The 15,368-nt window shown below is 27.5% G+C and overlaps 4 protein-coding genes across 4 annotated transcripts; 1 reads left to right on the top strand and 3 right to left on the bottom strand.

Moving 5' to 3' along the window:
* Nucleotides 1–85: 85 nt before the first annotated feature.
* Nucleotides 86–667, bottom strand: MKS88_002722 (nucleic acid binding protein; the record flags this gene model as incomplete). Its single annotated transcript, XM_067215756.1, has 1 exon — nt 86–667. One exon carries the CDS (start codon nt 665–667, stop codon nt 86–88), a length of 582 nt encoding a protein of 193 aa, XP_067073303.1.
* Nucleotides 668–1,948: 1,281 nt separating this feature from the next.
* Nucleotides 1,949–4,728, top strand: MKS88_002721 (uncharacterized protein; the record flags this gene model as incomplete). Its single annotated transcript, XM_067215755.1, has 2 exons — nt 1,949–4,335; nt 4,593–4,728. The coding sequence occupies 2 exons, from the start codon at nt 1,949–1,951 to the stop codon at nt 4,726–4,728; spliced, it is 2,523 nt and encodes an 840-aa protein (XP_067073302.1).
* Nucleotides 4,729–5,464: 736 nt separating this feature from the next.
* MKS88_002720 (ubiquinone biosynthesis protein COQ4) lies at nt 5,465–6,532 on the bottom strand (the record flags this gene model as incomplete). Its single annotated transcript, XM_067215754.1, has 1 exon — nt 5,465–6,532. One exon carries the CDS (start codon nt 6,530–6,532, stop codon nt 5,465–5,467), a length of 1,068 nt encoding a protein of 355 aa, XP_067073301.1.
* Nucleotides 6,533–7,684: 1,152 nt separating this feature from the next.
* On the bottom strand, nt 7,685–15,337 carry MKS88_002719 (uncharacterized protein; the record flags this gene model as incomplete). Its single annotated transcript, XM_067215753.1, has 1 exon — nt 7,685–15,337. One exon carries the CDS (start codon nt 15,335–15,337, stop codon nt 7,685–7,687), a length of 7,653 nt encoding a protein of 2,550 aa, XP_067073300.1.
* Nucleotides 15,338–15,368: the final 31 nt, after the last annotated feature.

The following is a 15,368-nucleotide window of genomic DNA, read 5'->3' as shown; positions in this document are numbered from 1 at the left end:
TATGAATATATTAGTAGAAATAGGTATGAATATATTAGTAGAAAAAGGTATGAATAAAATAATAATTGAAAAATGGAAAGATAAATTAATAAAAGAAGGAATTAAAAAAAGGATTTTCATTATTTTGAACACTGGAAGGATTTCCTTCCCCATCATTTTCTGATTTTTCATCTTCTATGGGTTTTTTTTTCTCATCCTCTATATATTTTAAATAATTATAAAATACTAATAAATGATGATGACATAAATAATTAAACGAATTTAATTTGTTAATTGAACTTATGGAAATACTTAAATCTTCGTTAATACTAACAGTGTTACAGATACCAAATATCTGTATTATATCATTAACTTTAATATCATCATTTTTTTCATTATAATTACTAAAAGAATATGTTAGAAGTAATTTTGCTTTAATATATCCTGTTGTGTCATCAATTGTGTAAACTATAAATTCTTTTTTTTCTTCTATATTAAGTACAAACCCAACTATTTTAATAAGGTTTAATTTTTTATTTAAAATCGTTAATTTATGTCTGTCTTTCTTGTATGCTCGAATTAGCATACTAATATTAACATACATGAAATTAGATTCATTTGGTTCTTCTTTTAACTCATCATTAAAATATCCGCTCTCAATGTTTAAATTTGTTACTAAACCAGACATCTTCTACTACTCAAAAGGGGAATATCTGTATGTACTTACATGTAAATATTCAAAGCATATGTACATAAACATATACCTGCATATATGTATGCATATGTATACATATAACATATGTATTACATGCGTATATACATGTATATATTTACCTTACACATACTTAAGGGCTAGCACATATATGCAAACACTGTAAGTCCACAAACAATTATATTTACACAAGTACATGTATAAGAAAGTGTTATTTCAAAAGGAAAGACTTTAGTTATATTAACATCCAAAAAAATAAGAAAAAAAAGAAAAAAATCATAAACTTAGATGGCATCACCGATGAAAATGTATAAGTAAAATAGGAAATTCTCAATACGACGAATTAAAAAAAAAAAAAAAAAGAGGAAACTAATATAATAAATAGTATATTTCTTCTCAATATATCTTCACATAAAATGAATATCATTTGCCCATAATAGAGATGTATTTTTTATCATGACTGACATAATAATCTATAATAGTATTAACAGTTCTTGTGTATTAATATTTACAAAAAAAAAAAAAAAATAATAAATAATGAAGTTACAATAGATGTGTTATTTTTTTAAAAAAATAAAAAAATAAAAAAAAACTCTATGAATTTAAAAAATGCAAAGGATACAAAACATGATTATTTTTAAATTAATGCACAAGATATTTTTGCGGCATATTTTTACGTACTTTTTTCGAGTTAGTAAAAGCTCATTTCTGTTATAATAAAAATAGTGAAAAAGCTGATTTTACTTGCCTTTATATTAATATTTTTTTTTTTTTTTTTTTTTGAAGAAAGCAAGAAATAGGGAACAATTACTATCGAATATTAAAAAACACAAAAAATAGAACAAACAACAATATTCGTAACGCTGCTCACATGTAGTGTCATCAACTTTTAATAAAAGCATCGTATATGTTTAAACTTGTTCATACGAAAATGTTAGCATAGTAAGAGTTTATTATATAAAAAGGCTGTTTACATGTAATCGTCAAAAAGAGTTAAAGTAAAATTAAAATAATGAGCAAAATGTGATACACTATCATAACGTGCTTCATAAACGAGACATCATGTAGTACTGTTATCAGCTGTGTTGTATATATATATATATATATATGTACATCCGATAAACCATGATGAAAGATTGACCTAAAAAACTGCCGATTGAAGAATATTTATAGAAAAAAAAAAATATAAAAGTACCTTAACTAGGAGGCACAAAAAAGTGTTAGTCAAATACTCCTTCAATTAGCCTCATATAAAATATGATAAATATATATAATTATTTTTCTCGTTATAATGAATTAAAAAGAATTTTACAAAATTATAATGTTCATGAAAGGGTTAAATTAAATATGTCATGTCGTACCTACAGTGTAATTATTGGAAAATATAACAAAAGTGATAAGAGAAAGTTCGTTATATCATCAGCGAAAATAAAGAAAGGATTAAAAACTGATTTTATAAAAAGAAACTTTATATATGGTAATAAAAAAAAAAAAGAGGAAGAAAATATTTACTTGAATAAAATTTTTTCAAAGGAAAAAGACAAAAGTAGTTTATTTGGAAAAAATAACGAAATTATAGAAACGAATAATGTAAGTAATATTTTCGTAAAAGAGTTGTTAAATGAAAGAAATATATATTATATGTACATGTATCAATATGTGTTAATTGAGTTGTTAAAGTATAACAATCTTTTTATAAATGTACTGCATTCAGACTGTGTGATAGCTTACATTATTTATTCTTTTTATAAAATAAAATCTACAAAAGGGGATGTTTCAAATGGTGGGTCATTAAACGCGCGTGTTACTACAGCTTCAATGTGTCAAGGAGCCATTGCAAGGGCTAGCACGACAAACGGTAAAAGAGAAAATGTATATATGGAAAAGTTAGGAAAAAAAAAAAAAGAAAAAAAAGTAGACAACAACGATAAGAACAACAATAGCGACAACCACAACTATAAGAAAAACGATAACGATAATGACGACAAAAAAAAAAATTTTTTTTACCCTCATAACTCTACCCTTTTCATTGGCTGCTCAAAAGAGAAAACACTAGCACTGTACGAGACCATAATAAAACTAAAAAGTGCCGACATATCAACATACATAATATCGAACGAGAAAAGCATTGATAATATAAAGAAAAATTTTTTTTTATATAATATTATTGTCTTAAACATAGAAAATTTAAATGACTCCTGCGATTTGGGTATTCTATTGGAGCAAATAAATTTTGTTGTGGTAGATGATGTATATGAAATATATAAAAAAAAAAAAAGTGTTATGTTAAAAAAAATTATGAAATATTGTAAAGAAAAGCAGGAAAGGCAAGAAAGAGGTAATATGGTGCAGATTCTTTTAATAAATAAATTATTTGATGGATGGGTTGTCAATGATATGATACAGTATTTAAAAAATATAAAATACAAAATTATTTTTGAAAAGAATATGAATGAAATATCTTCTTCCCCAAAGAAGTTTAACCGTTTTAGCGGAGTTACTGATGATATTTGTTACAACCCTTTTCACTATTTCGATTTGAGGGGATACAGGAAAAACATTTGTAAGCATATGAGTATTAATGCACCTTTAAACGACGACAAAAAATTTTTAATATTATTTTATTTGTTAAATATAAACAAAGACAGAAAAATATTAATTTATTACAATAAAAATGATATATATGCTTTCTACTGTTTTATCAATTCGTACATTCCATGTGTGTTCATATCAAATACCTACAACAGGTCATGTAAAAATAATATAGTGAGTACATTGCGCAGATCAAGTGACTATATCTTAATTACTAATGATATAAATATAAGAAAAATTTATCAAGTGGATGCAAATTTGTATATACACTATACCTTTCACGAAAGCGTATGTTCATATGTCGATGTATTATCAGATAATATTATAATGACAGAAGACAATCCAGTAGCGCTAGGAGTACAAAATGGAAGTAGTATTCTGGATAAAAATGAAGAGAGTAACATAGAAAAGAGCAGCAGTAGCAGTACCAATGAGGATATTGTTGAGTCTGTCTTATTTTACAACAGCAAAAAAGAAAATAAAGAATATGAAACGTTGAACAGTCTGTTGAATTTTACAAATTATTCTTTGCCCTCATTAAGAATCCTTAAAAATAATTTTCTCAATTTTTTAATTGAAGAAATAAAGAATGTTGTTATCGAAGATCACAAACATATAGAAGAGGCTAAAAAAATATATGAAAAATACGGGCACTCTTTTATTTCTGCTTCTTTATATTATATACAAAAGAAGAAAGTTTTTTTGAAAAATTTCAAAAAAAAAATTTATACTAATATAACTTTTATTGTAGAAAAAAATATTCTTTTAAATACGAAAAGTAAAATGATTAATTTTTTAAATGAATTATTAAATTTTAAAAAAAATGTTGGGGATATAAACTTTTTTATTCAAAATTACTTGTATTGTAAAAGAGGGTATATCTTATCAGTTCCTGAAGATATATATAACATTATACATAAAAATAAAAACATCAGTGTAAATAAAGAGAAATACGCAGCTGTCTGTATGTATATATTGTATAATAATTATGAAAGACACTTTAGAACTACCCATGCTAAGAAGGGCGAATGCAGATCGAAGAAGTCGATCAGGTTATATATATATGTGCAAAGTGCACAAACATGTACATATACATACATGAGGGACTTTTTCTTTTCTCTTTCATAAAATACAGCAAGGAGAAGTGCATTTACCTCCTTATTTAATTATTTATATCTCTGTCCATTTATTTGTTCATTTATTTGTTCATTTATTTGTCCATTTATTTGTTCATTTATTTGTTCATTTATTTGTCCATTTATTTGTTCATTTAATCATTTTATACAATTCCGCTTATTTTTTTTTACAGGAGGTTTAAGAAAAGGTTGAACATAAAAAAGGAAAAATCGGAAATAAGCAAACTCAAAAAATGGATGGAGTCTAGCTTCACAGTAAGTGCAAGAAATGCAAAGAAAAAGACAAGTGTAATATCTGACATAATCTGATGGACGTAAAAAGTGTGTAAACGGCCTTTTGGATTTTTTTTCATATGAACGAGATTTAAAATTATGCACAATGAATACGAAGTAAATGTTATAATAAAAGGGGGACATTTATAATACGACTGAATAATAGTATTGTTATGGTTTATTACAAAATATATGTTTTTTTTTTTTTTAAAGGTATGATTATCAACATCCTCATGCAGAAAGAGCATTGCGTCACGCAGCTCTACGTTTAATAAAAGACAAAGAAATAAAAAAAAAATGAAAAATAATAAGAAAAATATAGAAAAATAATTGAAAAAAAATAGAAATATAATAGCAAAATAATAGCAAAATGATAGCAAAATGATAGCAAAATAATAGCAAAATAATAGCAAAATAATAGCAAAATAATAGCAACATAATAGAAAAATAATAGAAATAAAAATAAAATAATTATGCATTAAAAAAAATTACAAAAAAACATGTGTCACATAAAAAATAAGTGTTCATATAATAGAGTAAAAGGGGGATAAAAAAATGTGCATTCGTATTTGTTGGAGGGTGTAAAATAAACTTTTTACATCTTTATTATTTATTCCATTCATCTTGTTTTGTTTGGGTATTTCCACCATTCGTGTATAAATATTAAGGAAAAAATGCATTTCGAGGGAAACATATTTTAAAGTTCGTCTTTATTTTCCCCACATTATTATAATTGTCTGTTAGTTCATATTCTCCTTTTCCGTCAACTCGTTCAGTTAATCCCGGCCATAAGACGTAAGTGTGAAGGTAAAGGATGAATATTGTACGTTTTTCTGAACAGATCGATGTCCTTATCAAGCCATTTTTCGATATGAATAGAATGCAAGGGTTTACGTGTTAATATCCCGGCGGTGTATGCCCATGGGTACAACTGTTTTAGTAATATTTTTCTTGGTTTATATTGAAAAAGAAGATATTTTTTTTCAGGATTTTTTAAAAATATGTATTCATTATTTAATTTATCAAATATGATGTCGTTATTACTATTATTTTCAAAACCGTATATAATAGATCCTCTCACAAAGGACGAATTATTAATATTGTCAAAATAGTACTTATATAATTTATTATAAAAAATATTATCACCCCTTTTGTCAACATGAAAATAATCAGTTAAATTATATTCATACTGCTTAATGGACATCTCATCTATATATTTATATATATCGTTATATGTATAGTCAAAATTTGATGTCAGAAAATTTGATGGAATTTGATCTTTAAATGTATATTGAAATCGATAAAGGGGTGTCATAAGAGGGGCTATTAAAACAGCTAGTAATGTGATAGGCAATTTGGTTTGTATTAATTCAATTAGTTTGAGAGCTGCTTCTGATTCTATGGATATATTTAAATCGTATACAACATGTCCTATATCGTGAATTTGTCTGTATCTTGTTAAAATGTATGAATAATTTATATCAGTAAAAAAATGAGACACTTCTCTGTCATGTGCATGTAATTTATATGTTTCTAAAAATTCCATATATTTATATCCTAACGTATTTTTTGGTAATTTTTTTAGTTCATTAAATTGTATATCTTGTCTAATTAGCAAAGGCTTCTCGCGTAGTATAACCCTACCTTCTTCATCTTCTTTCATATAATTATATATTTTTTTTACTGCATATAACGCTGATATATCTGCTGCATGGGCCAACAAGTGCGTTCTATCTGGAGCCTTATATATTCCTAATATCGTTTTTAAAAAAATTTCGAATTTATTTATTGTATTTATATCAATAAAATTCGATCGAAATAACTTTGCAAAGTTGTACATTTTGCACGAATTTCGGGATAAATCGATCGACTTTTATTTTTTTGTAAATTCATAAGGGGAAAACACCTCATATTATTTGCTTCGGTTTGAAGTAAACCTTCCAAAAAAAAAAAAAAAAAATTAATTTTTTAAAGTATATTTCTATGTATCAAATAGAAACATTTATTTAGCGATATACTTACACATCCAGCACGCAGCCTTTATTATTGAATTTCCCTATTTTTGTATGCAAAATAATTATGTTAAAATGGATGCTATATGCTCTTGCGTTCGTACAACCGTGTAATTCTCAGTTAATGGGAGATATATGAAACACATTTAACGTACGAAACGAATTGGACATAAACTCAAGAGTGTGTATATCATATTATCCCCCGATTTGTTTACTACTTACAATGGTAATTCTGCAATTTTACGGCCTTTGATAAGCAATTTTATTTTATTTTTTTTTTTTTGTTAAAATTAATAGCTACAAGATTATATTGGTAAAAAAAAAAAGAATAAAATATGGAAATGAAGCAAATTATTCTTTGAGTATTCGTAAAAACTATTAATTTGACGTTGGAAAAGTTTTAATTATTTACACTTCATATTATACTGCTACTGCGATTTTTTTTTTTTTTCATTTTCATTTCCATTTTTCGATTTTTATTTTTCTTTTGCATATGGAACAAAAAAGAGTAAAAAAAAAAAAAAAATAAGATAAACAAGCAAAAACAAGCAGCTTCACAGATAGTTATGCATTCGCACTCCCATCATAAATGATGTTTCCATAAAAAGAAGCAGGACGTAAATATTAAAAAGAAGAAAACAATTGCTAAAAATTGTTACACACAAGTGAACATCCAGGGCTCGAACCATACATAAAATGAAAGTCGCACAAAAGATATAATATTGTTTCGATGAAAAGGTAACGGAATGGGAAAAAGAAAAAAACAAAAAAGAAATATCACCATATATTATAAAATAGAAACATATGTGTAAATCTACATAATGAGCAATGATAATGTTAGCTAGTTAATAACTATTTGAGAAGAGGAGAATAAAAAAAAAAAAAAAAAAGTATTTATAACGAAGGTTTTACAAAAAAAAGAATATGTAAAAAAAGTGCCTCCAAGAATAGGCCTGAAAAAATGCAATATGCGCTACACTTCAAAATAAGGTGGATGCATTATACATTTCCCTCAGCAGTATTGCTTGCTTCTCTTCATCGTCATCGAATATTTTTTCGATTGCTCTTTTTAAATTTAAAAGAATAAATATTGCTTTTTTTTTCATGAGTTTGTTGATATATTTTGTGGATTTCTTAGTGTCATTAGAAGAGCATTCACTGATATAATAATTTGCATCATTTAATTTCCTGCACTTTGTTTTATTCTGTTCATTTTCAAAAAATAGTAGTTTTCTTTTAAATCTACCATCACTTTTGTTAGCATTACTGTTCTGGTCTGTCTTGTTATTTGTTATCATTTTACTCTTGCCATTATTTATCCAGTTGTCATGCATTGTTTTTTTTAAGCTTTTCAAATTCGAAATAGAATTCTGTATGAAAAAATATTTATTATTGTTTCCTATATTCTCACCCATAATTAAGGATTCTTTCAAACATTCTCTTCTTAAGTTGCCCCTCTGGTCATTAGTGGTGTGTGGGTTATGAGGATACCCATTATCTCGATTGGCTCTGCTAATATCAATCCCTCTGTTAATGTAACTTCCTCCCCTAATATCATTGTCAATGCCTCTTCCATTGCAACAGCCGATCTCTTTGCTTCTAATTATCCCTTTAGCTTTATTAGTGCTATCACTATAATAAGCGTTACTTATAGACTCGTTATTTCTCTTTTTTAAATCCGTATCTCCATAATAATTTTTTTCGCTATTATTGTAGTATTTCCTCTTTTGGCTAAAATATATAGAAGCTACCTTATTCTTATTTTTGCTGTTAATTTCTTCCCAATTATTTTGGTCAAAATTGAAATAATAATTGTCCGATTTGTTTATTAATATGTTATTAGACATATTACCCTTTTCACAATTTTTATTTTTCTCATTAGAATTAAAATGAATATAATTTAATTCGTATACATTACAAAAATTTAATAAAAGATGAAAAAATATTTGCCAAAAATCTTGATATTTTTTCCTACTTAACATCATTTTTACGTTGAAATTTTTTATTTTATTTTCCTCTTCTTTTTCAACAAAATAACTGTCTGTTTGTTTTTTAATTTCATTAAAATAGCTGTTAATCTTTTCCTTATTTTTTTCATCTATTGATAAGAATTTCGAATAGTCTATATAATAAACCCTCTCCGAGTTGTTCTCATCCTCCTCGTCCGTTTCGTCATTAGACCTTTTTCTCGTCTTATAATTCTGCTTCTTATTCTGCGCCTGTTTCTGCTCCTGATCCCGCCTCATTTTCGTCTGACTTCTAGTTGTATAATTACATTTCTCCTCTCCTTTGGAGTTGTTATCTCCGTTACTGTTACTATTACTGTTATTATTACTGTTACTGCCACTGTTGCTACTACATTTACTATCACTATTACCGTTGGTACTACTACCATCCCGCGCGCAATTTTTCTTTCCGGAGTCTGCATGTACATCGTCTAAGGCAGATGAGCACATGCCGTTTTCGCCTTTGTTAATCGCCCCTTTATAGTACTTGTCGTTACTATCAAGCGTATTTGCATTTTCCACATACGTTTGTTCCTTTGCTTTTATGAAATTTTCTATTTCCTGATATTTGCTCTTACTAATGGTACTATCGCTAGCTTTTTTTTTCTTCTTCTTCTCTTCCTGTTGGTCCTCCTCCTCCTCCTCCTCCTTGTTGTTGTTGTTGTTGTTGTTATTGTTATTGTTCTTATTTTTATTATTAGTAGTACTACCATTACTGCCGTTACGCTTTAAAAAATGATTGTTATGTGTTACGTATGTGATGTCTAAATTGTTAATAACGATGTTATTTCTATCTACTATTTTATCTTCATATTTATATTTCACATGCCCAATATGCCTGTAAAATAATAGACAGCTAGCTACTTGAGCAATTCCTACAAGATCTATATGATAATTATAAACAGAGTCAGTTAAAAAATTATAACAGTCACAATTTTTTTCTCCATAAAAGATATATTTTTTAAAATGTTTAATATCTATACCACGACCTATATCAATTAGGAATAAGTTTAAAGGAAAAGTATTTCTAAGAAATGCATTTTTATTATCTTCCTTTAATTTATCATTATAAAAAAGGTCATTATAATTATATTTTTGTTTTCCATCCTCCTTAGGATTTTCACAATGATTATTTTTCCCCTTCTTCTTTGCAGCTTTACTTTTGTCCTTTTCATCATTTATATGGTTTCTACCGTTTTCATCATATTTATCATTTATATGGTTTCTACCGTTTTCATCATTTTTATAATTTTTATCGTTTCTATCCTTTTTACGTATATTATAATCCTTTGTTCCATCATCATTGGACATATTTTCATTTTTCACAATTAAAATATTATCGATTTTAAGATCCCCATGTAACACATCCAATAAATGTAACTGTAGTACACCTACAATAATCTGGTATACAATAAATAAAATAAATTCCTCACTTATCGCTTTATAATTTTTTTTAATATAAGTATTGATTAACTCGTTTAAAGATATGACATATTTGTATGTGTTCATGAGCAAAATAGACATGCCATTTTCATTCGATGGATTTTGAGTTCCACCATTTTGTATATCATTTTTATTTTTAGATTTTTGTAAAGCATTAGAAGAACCTGACTTTTTTTTGTTCATTCTATAATGTAATTCATCAGGAAAAATATATCTATTTTCTTTAAATATTTCAAAAAAAAAATTTTTGCTACTATAATTTATGTTACTATATTTGGTATATTTGTACAACTTATTACTTTTTCTTACCTTAAGTATATAAGAAAAATATATTTCTTTTTTTGCTAAATGCAATTTTTGTTGGACTTTACAAGCTAATAATTTATCGTTAATCATACATTTATATGTACTACCATTAATCCCATTTCCACGTTTTGATAAAATTTTCATTACCCTCTTTTCATTCTTATCACTTAATAGTAATATCTTGGAATTCTTCTTTAATGATCCTACTAATTCGTTACTGTTATAATGAAATATTTTTGTATGATTTATGTTATTAATATTTGATTGCATTCTGGCAAAATGAATATACCTTTTTTTTTCCTGACTGTTGTAAGGATTAATCAGATATAAACCTCCAATAACATAATGATCAAATAAATAAATAACAACTAATTTGAATTTGCTATAAATACTATATATCTTATCTTCTTCTATTCTTTCATTCATATATATTTCGTATGTATCTGCAAATGGTTTATCAAAATGGTCCACATTATTCTCTCTTAACATTTGGACGTTCTCTTTTGCTATTTTTATATCTTCATATTTTTCATATTTATTCTCATACTTTGCATCCGTATTTAACGGTTCGCCTATCTTTTTCGTCCTTTTATCTTTTTCCTTTCGTGCTATAGAACCTTGCACAGCTCTGTTACCATTTGCATTTTCTAAATTCAAAGACTCCCCGGTACTATCACTCAGTGACATAGTAAATATTAACTTTTTACTATTTTTCCCTTTTGGCGTTTCATCATAAGTGCAATCTTTTTTTTTATTCGGATTCTTTTTTTTTATATCCGAAATTTTTTTTTTTGAATGATCTTTTCCTTCCTTGCCTACTCCTTGATCCCTTTGACCTCCATTATGTATGGTGTAAGCTTCATCTCCACGGTGGTCTTTTCCACAGTTTCCTAGATCTACCCCCCTGTCACTCCTCCTGCTGCTACTCTTACTTCCACTTCTACTTCCACTTCTACTCCTACTTCTAGTCCTACTACTATTACTCCCCTTCCTCCGTTTATCATTATTATATTTGTCATTTGTTACACATATATTTTGTTTTCCTACTTTTTTCTTTTTCGCTGAATCCTTTTCATTTGTTCCTTTTTGTTCTTCTTGTCCATCTTTTAGCCCCACTTCTGAAAATGTATTTTCTGTGTCCTTTTTATTGTATGCGTTGCTTTGATTTTTGCCTTCTTTTACAAATTGTCCCTTCCTGTTTCTTATTTGGCTAACACGATTTTTGCCTTTTAATATATCTTTTTGCACCTTGATTTTTCTTTTTAATTTATGCTGAAGTCTTATGCTTCTCCTTACATTATTTCCACTTTTTTCAACTTCTATTATTTCTTTTTTCTTTTTTCCATCTTTTATAACTTTTTTTTTTTTTTTTTTTTTTTTCCCGTTTTTTATTAATTTTCCTCCTATTTTTATGTAAAAATCTTCATCATCCGTTGAACTTTCTGTGGCAGTCGACTCATCGGAAAAGTATTTCGCATATTTTCCCTCATTTTTTATATTACGTTGTTCATCACTTTTTTTATGCTTAGTTCCATTCATACATTTTTCTTTTGATGATACAATGGACATCTTATCACGTTCCTCCTCTTTGCGATTTTGTAAAGAATCATTATTTGCAGCTTTATCACCAGGAAGACTACTACTAGGACTAAAAGTACGACTAAAACTATGATTAAAACTATGACTACAACTACCAATGATCTCTTCATCTATTACTTTAGCATTCTCTGTCTCCATCATTTTTACATCTTTTGTATTACTTGGACTTTGCATCGGTTCGTCTTCCTGTGTTGCTTTATTCCCTTCGATCATTTCCTCTTTTGCTACCTCTTCCTCTTGTGCTATCTCTTCCTCTTTTGCTACCTCTTCCTCTTGTGTTACCCCTTCCTCTTGTGCTACCCCTTCCTCTTGTGCTATATCTTCCTCTTTTGCTACCTCTTCCTCCTGTGTTACCCCTTCCTCTTGTGCTACCCCTTCTTCTTGTGCTCTCTCTTCCTCGTTTGCTATCTCTTCCTCTTGTGCTATCCCTTCCTCATGTGTTACCCCTTCCTCTTGTGCTATCTCTTCCTCGTTTGCTACCCCTTCATCTTGTGCTATCTCTTCCTCTTGTGCTATCTCTTCCTCTTGTGCTACCCCTTCCTCTTGTGCTACCCCTTCCTCTTGTGCTACCCCTTCCTCTTGTGCTATCTCTTCCTCTTTTGCTACCTCTTCCTCTTGTGCTATCCCTTCCTCATGTGTTACCCCTTCCTCTTGTGCTATCTCTTCCTCGTTTGCTACTCCTTCCTCGTTTGCTACCCCTTCCTCGTTTGCTACCCCTTCCTCGTTTGCTACTCCTTCCTCTTGTGCCCTGTTTTTCTCAAAAGTCGCACTAAAATTACTTTCACTATCTGCATTTCTTGCTAATTCTACGTTATCTACTTTGATTTGATTTTTTGGTGATGCATTTTCTAATAATTGAGAAGGTAAAGTGTATTCAATTTTTTCATGAACATTAGAATTATCCTGAACAGGCCCAGAAATTTGTTCCTCGTGTTTCAAAATTTCGACTTTTGCACCAAAATGGCTATTCACATGGTGGTTATTATTAAAACATTCATTATTTTCAACTTTATAATCATTTGCATACATAGGAAGGTTCGTGCAATAAGCATTCTCACTTTTCTTAATTAAAACGCATTTATTTTGCTTTAGAAGATTTCCGTATGTACATTTTAGTAGCTTATGCAAAACTCTCTTCTTACAAACATAACCATCTTCAGAATATATGTTGGTAACATTTTGATCACAATTAAAAGGGTGCACCTTAGTTAATTCATCTTTATTATTTTTACGCTTATACAAGAACCTGTTGCAGATATAGCATTTTGCATTATTTGCTTGTGCATTTACAGAAATGCTATCATATAAGTTTTCCCTTTTCCTAATCCTATTTCTGGATGTCTTTCTATATAGTGAGGAATATCTTTTCATAAACAGAAACTTATTTGGGTAGAAAAAATTACATTTTTTTTCATACTTTTGGTCACTTTCCTTTTTTTCCATTTTTTCCTCTTTTTCTATTTTTTCCTCTTTTTCCGCTTTTTCTATTTTTTCAACTTTTTCCTTTTTTTCTGTTTTTTCCATTTTCTCTACTTTCCCCATTTTCTCTATTTTTTCCCTTACTTTTTTTTTTATTGATAAGAATTTATCCTTTCGAAGCTTCTCTTTCCTTCTCAAGTGCTGTTCACTGTTATATTTTAACTGTATAACAGAACCGTAGACATGGAAATTCAAAAAATTTTTTAGTTCACTCCCATTGTACACTCTTTCATTATAGTTATCTATTTCAAAAAAGGTGATATTTAAAATTTCTTTTAATTTTTTTTTTTCTGAATTTTTAATATCAATTTTGACAATAGCTGTCTTCTTCATATGTACTTTGTTTGTGTCATTTTGTTTATTCACTTTCGCACAGTTAAACAATTTTTTCCTCATATAATTTATCCTTTGCTTAGATACATTATTCATAACATTTCTGTATGTCCTTTTCATTTTGTTCATAGTAGCTGATACTTTTTTTGTTTTATTTTTAAAAAATATTAAAAAAATATTCAAAAAGTAATGATTCATATATTTTGGTAAGTTAAAATATAAATATATAATAGTCACTTTTATGGTTTTATATATAGTGTATAGGGAAACTTGTAAAACAAAATCGACATTATCATTCAAATGATATAAGCACTTTTTGATAAAATAAAGGAGTAAAACTAATTCATAAATATATGAATAATTTCTGTGAGACATTTTAATATTTTTAAAACCATTACCAACTTCCGTAAACCTTTTAAAATTTTTAATATATTGAATAACATTCATTTCGTATGAATTAAAAGTGTACTTAATATTAATTTTATCAGTTAATTTTAAATTTTTTAAAGTGCCATATAGACGTATTTTTTGCATTACACAACTTCTTATACTCCTTTTGGACCACTGAAATATTTTTAATTTCCCTTTTATAACTTCATTATCGTTATATATTTCACCATAACAACTAATTATAGTATATTTCATAATATATTCTGCATATGTGCATAAAAAGAAATATAAATCGTTACAAAAGAAGGTATCCCTTTCGAAAATTTTTGCAACATCATTCATAATATTTTGCAGAGGAACGCCGTCTTTCCTCGACACTGGAGTATGTTTCCCTGCATTTTTAACACTACATATTACTAACTCCCCATTTGATTTTTTATTATTGTTTTGGACATTAGCCTTGTTGGTATTTATAGCACCATTTGTATCATCATTTATAGTACCGTTTATAGCACCATTGTTGTAAATTTTTAAATATACAAAAATAAGCAAATTGAGAGGGTTTAAGGAAACATACAAGTATCTGGTTAGTAGCTGCTGAATATTTGCATTAAATGTATCAAATATAATAATATGTCTTTTTATGTAATGTAATAAATTTTTTACACTATCATACTTAAACAATATTCTCGAATATCCATTCTTTACAACATTCTGAATATCAGTTTTGCTTATTTCATTTATAACATAGCAATTATTTATGTCAAAGTCTGCCAAATCCTTAGTGTATTCTAAAATAAACGAGTGAAATTTATAACCAAATTTATGCACATGAAAACTTAAATATTTTAACAATATATTGGAAAATTCTGAGCTGCGTTTATCAACTTTTAATTTTTTTATATTTTTATCAAATTTTCTTATATTTACTAAAATTGCAACAAAATCATCGAAATTTTTGTAAAGAATACTGCTATTTTTTTCTTCAATACTGCTATTTTCATTATGTCTTTTTACGAAATATATCTTCTTGATGTGATTTTTTACATATATCTTTTTGATATCTCCTTTAAACATTATTTACCAGAAAGAGATATGCATGTGTAGG

The sequence above is a fragment of the Plasmodium brasilianum genome, chromosome 9 (assembly GCF_023973825.1).
Source record: "Plasmodium brasilianum strain Bolivian I chromosome 9, whole genome shotgun sequence".
NCBI classification, from domain to species: Eukaryota; Apicomplexa; class Aconoidasida; order Haemosporida; family Plasmodiidae; genus Plasmodium; species Plasmodium brasilianum.
This window is presented reverse-complemented; position numbering and strand designations above follow the sequence as displayed.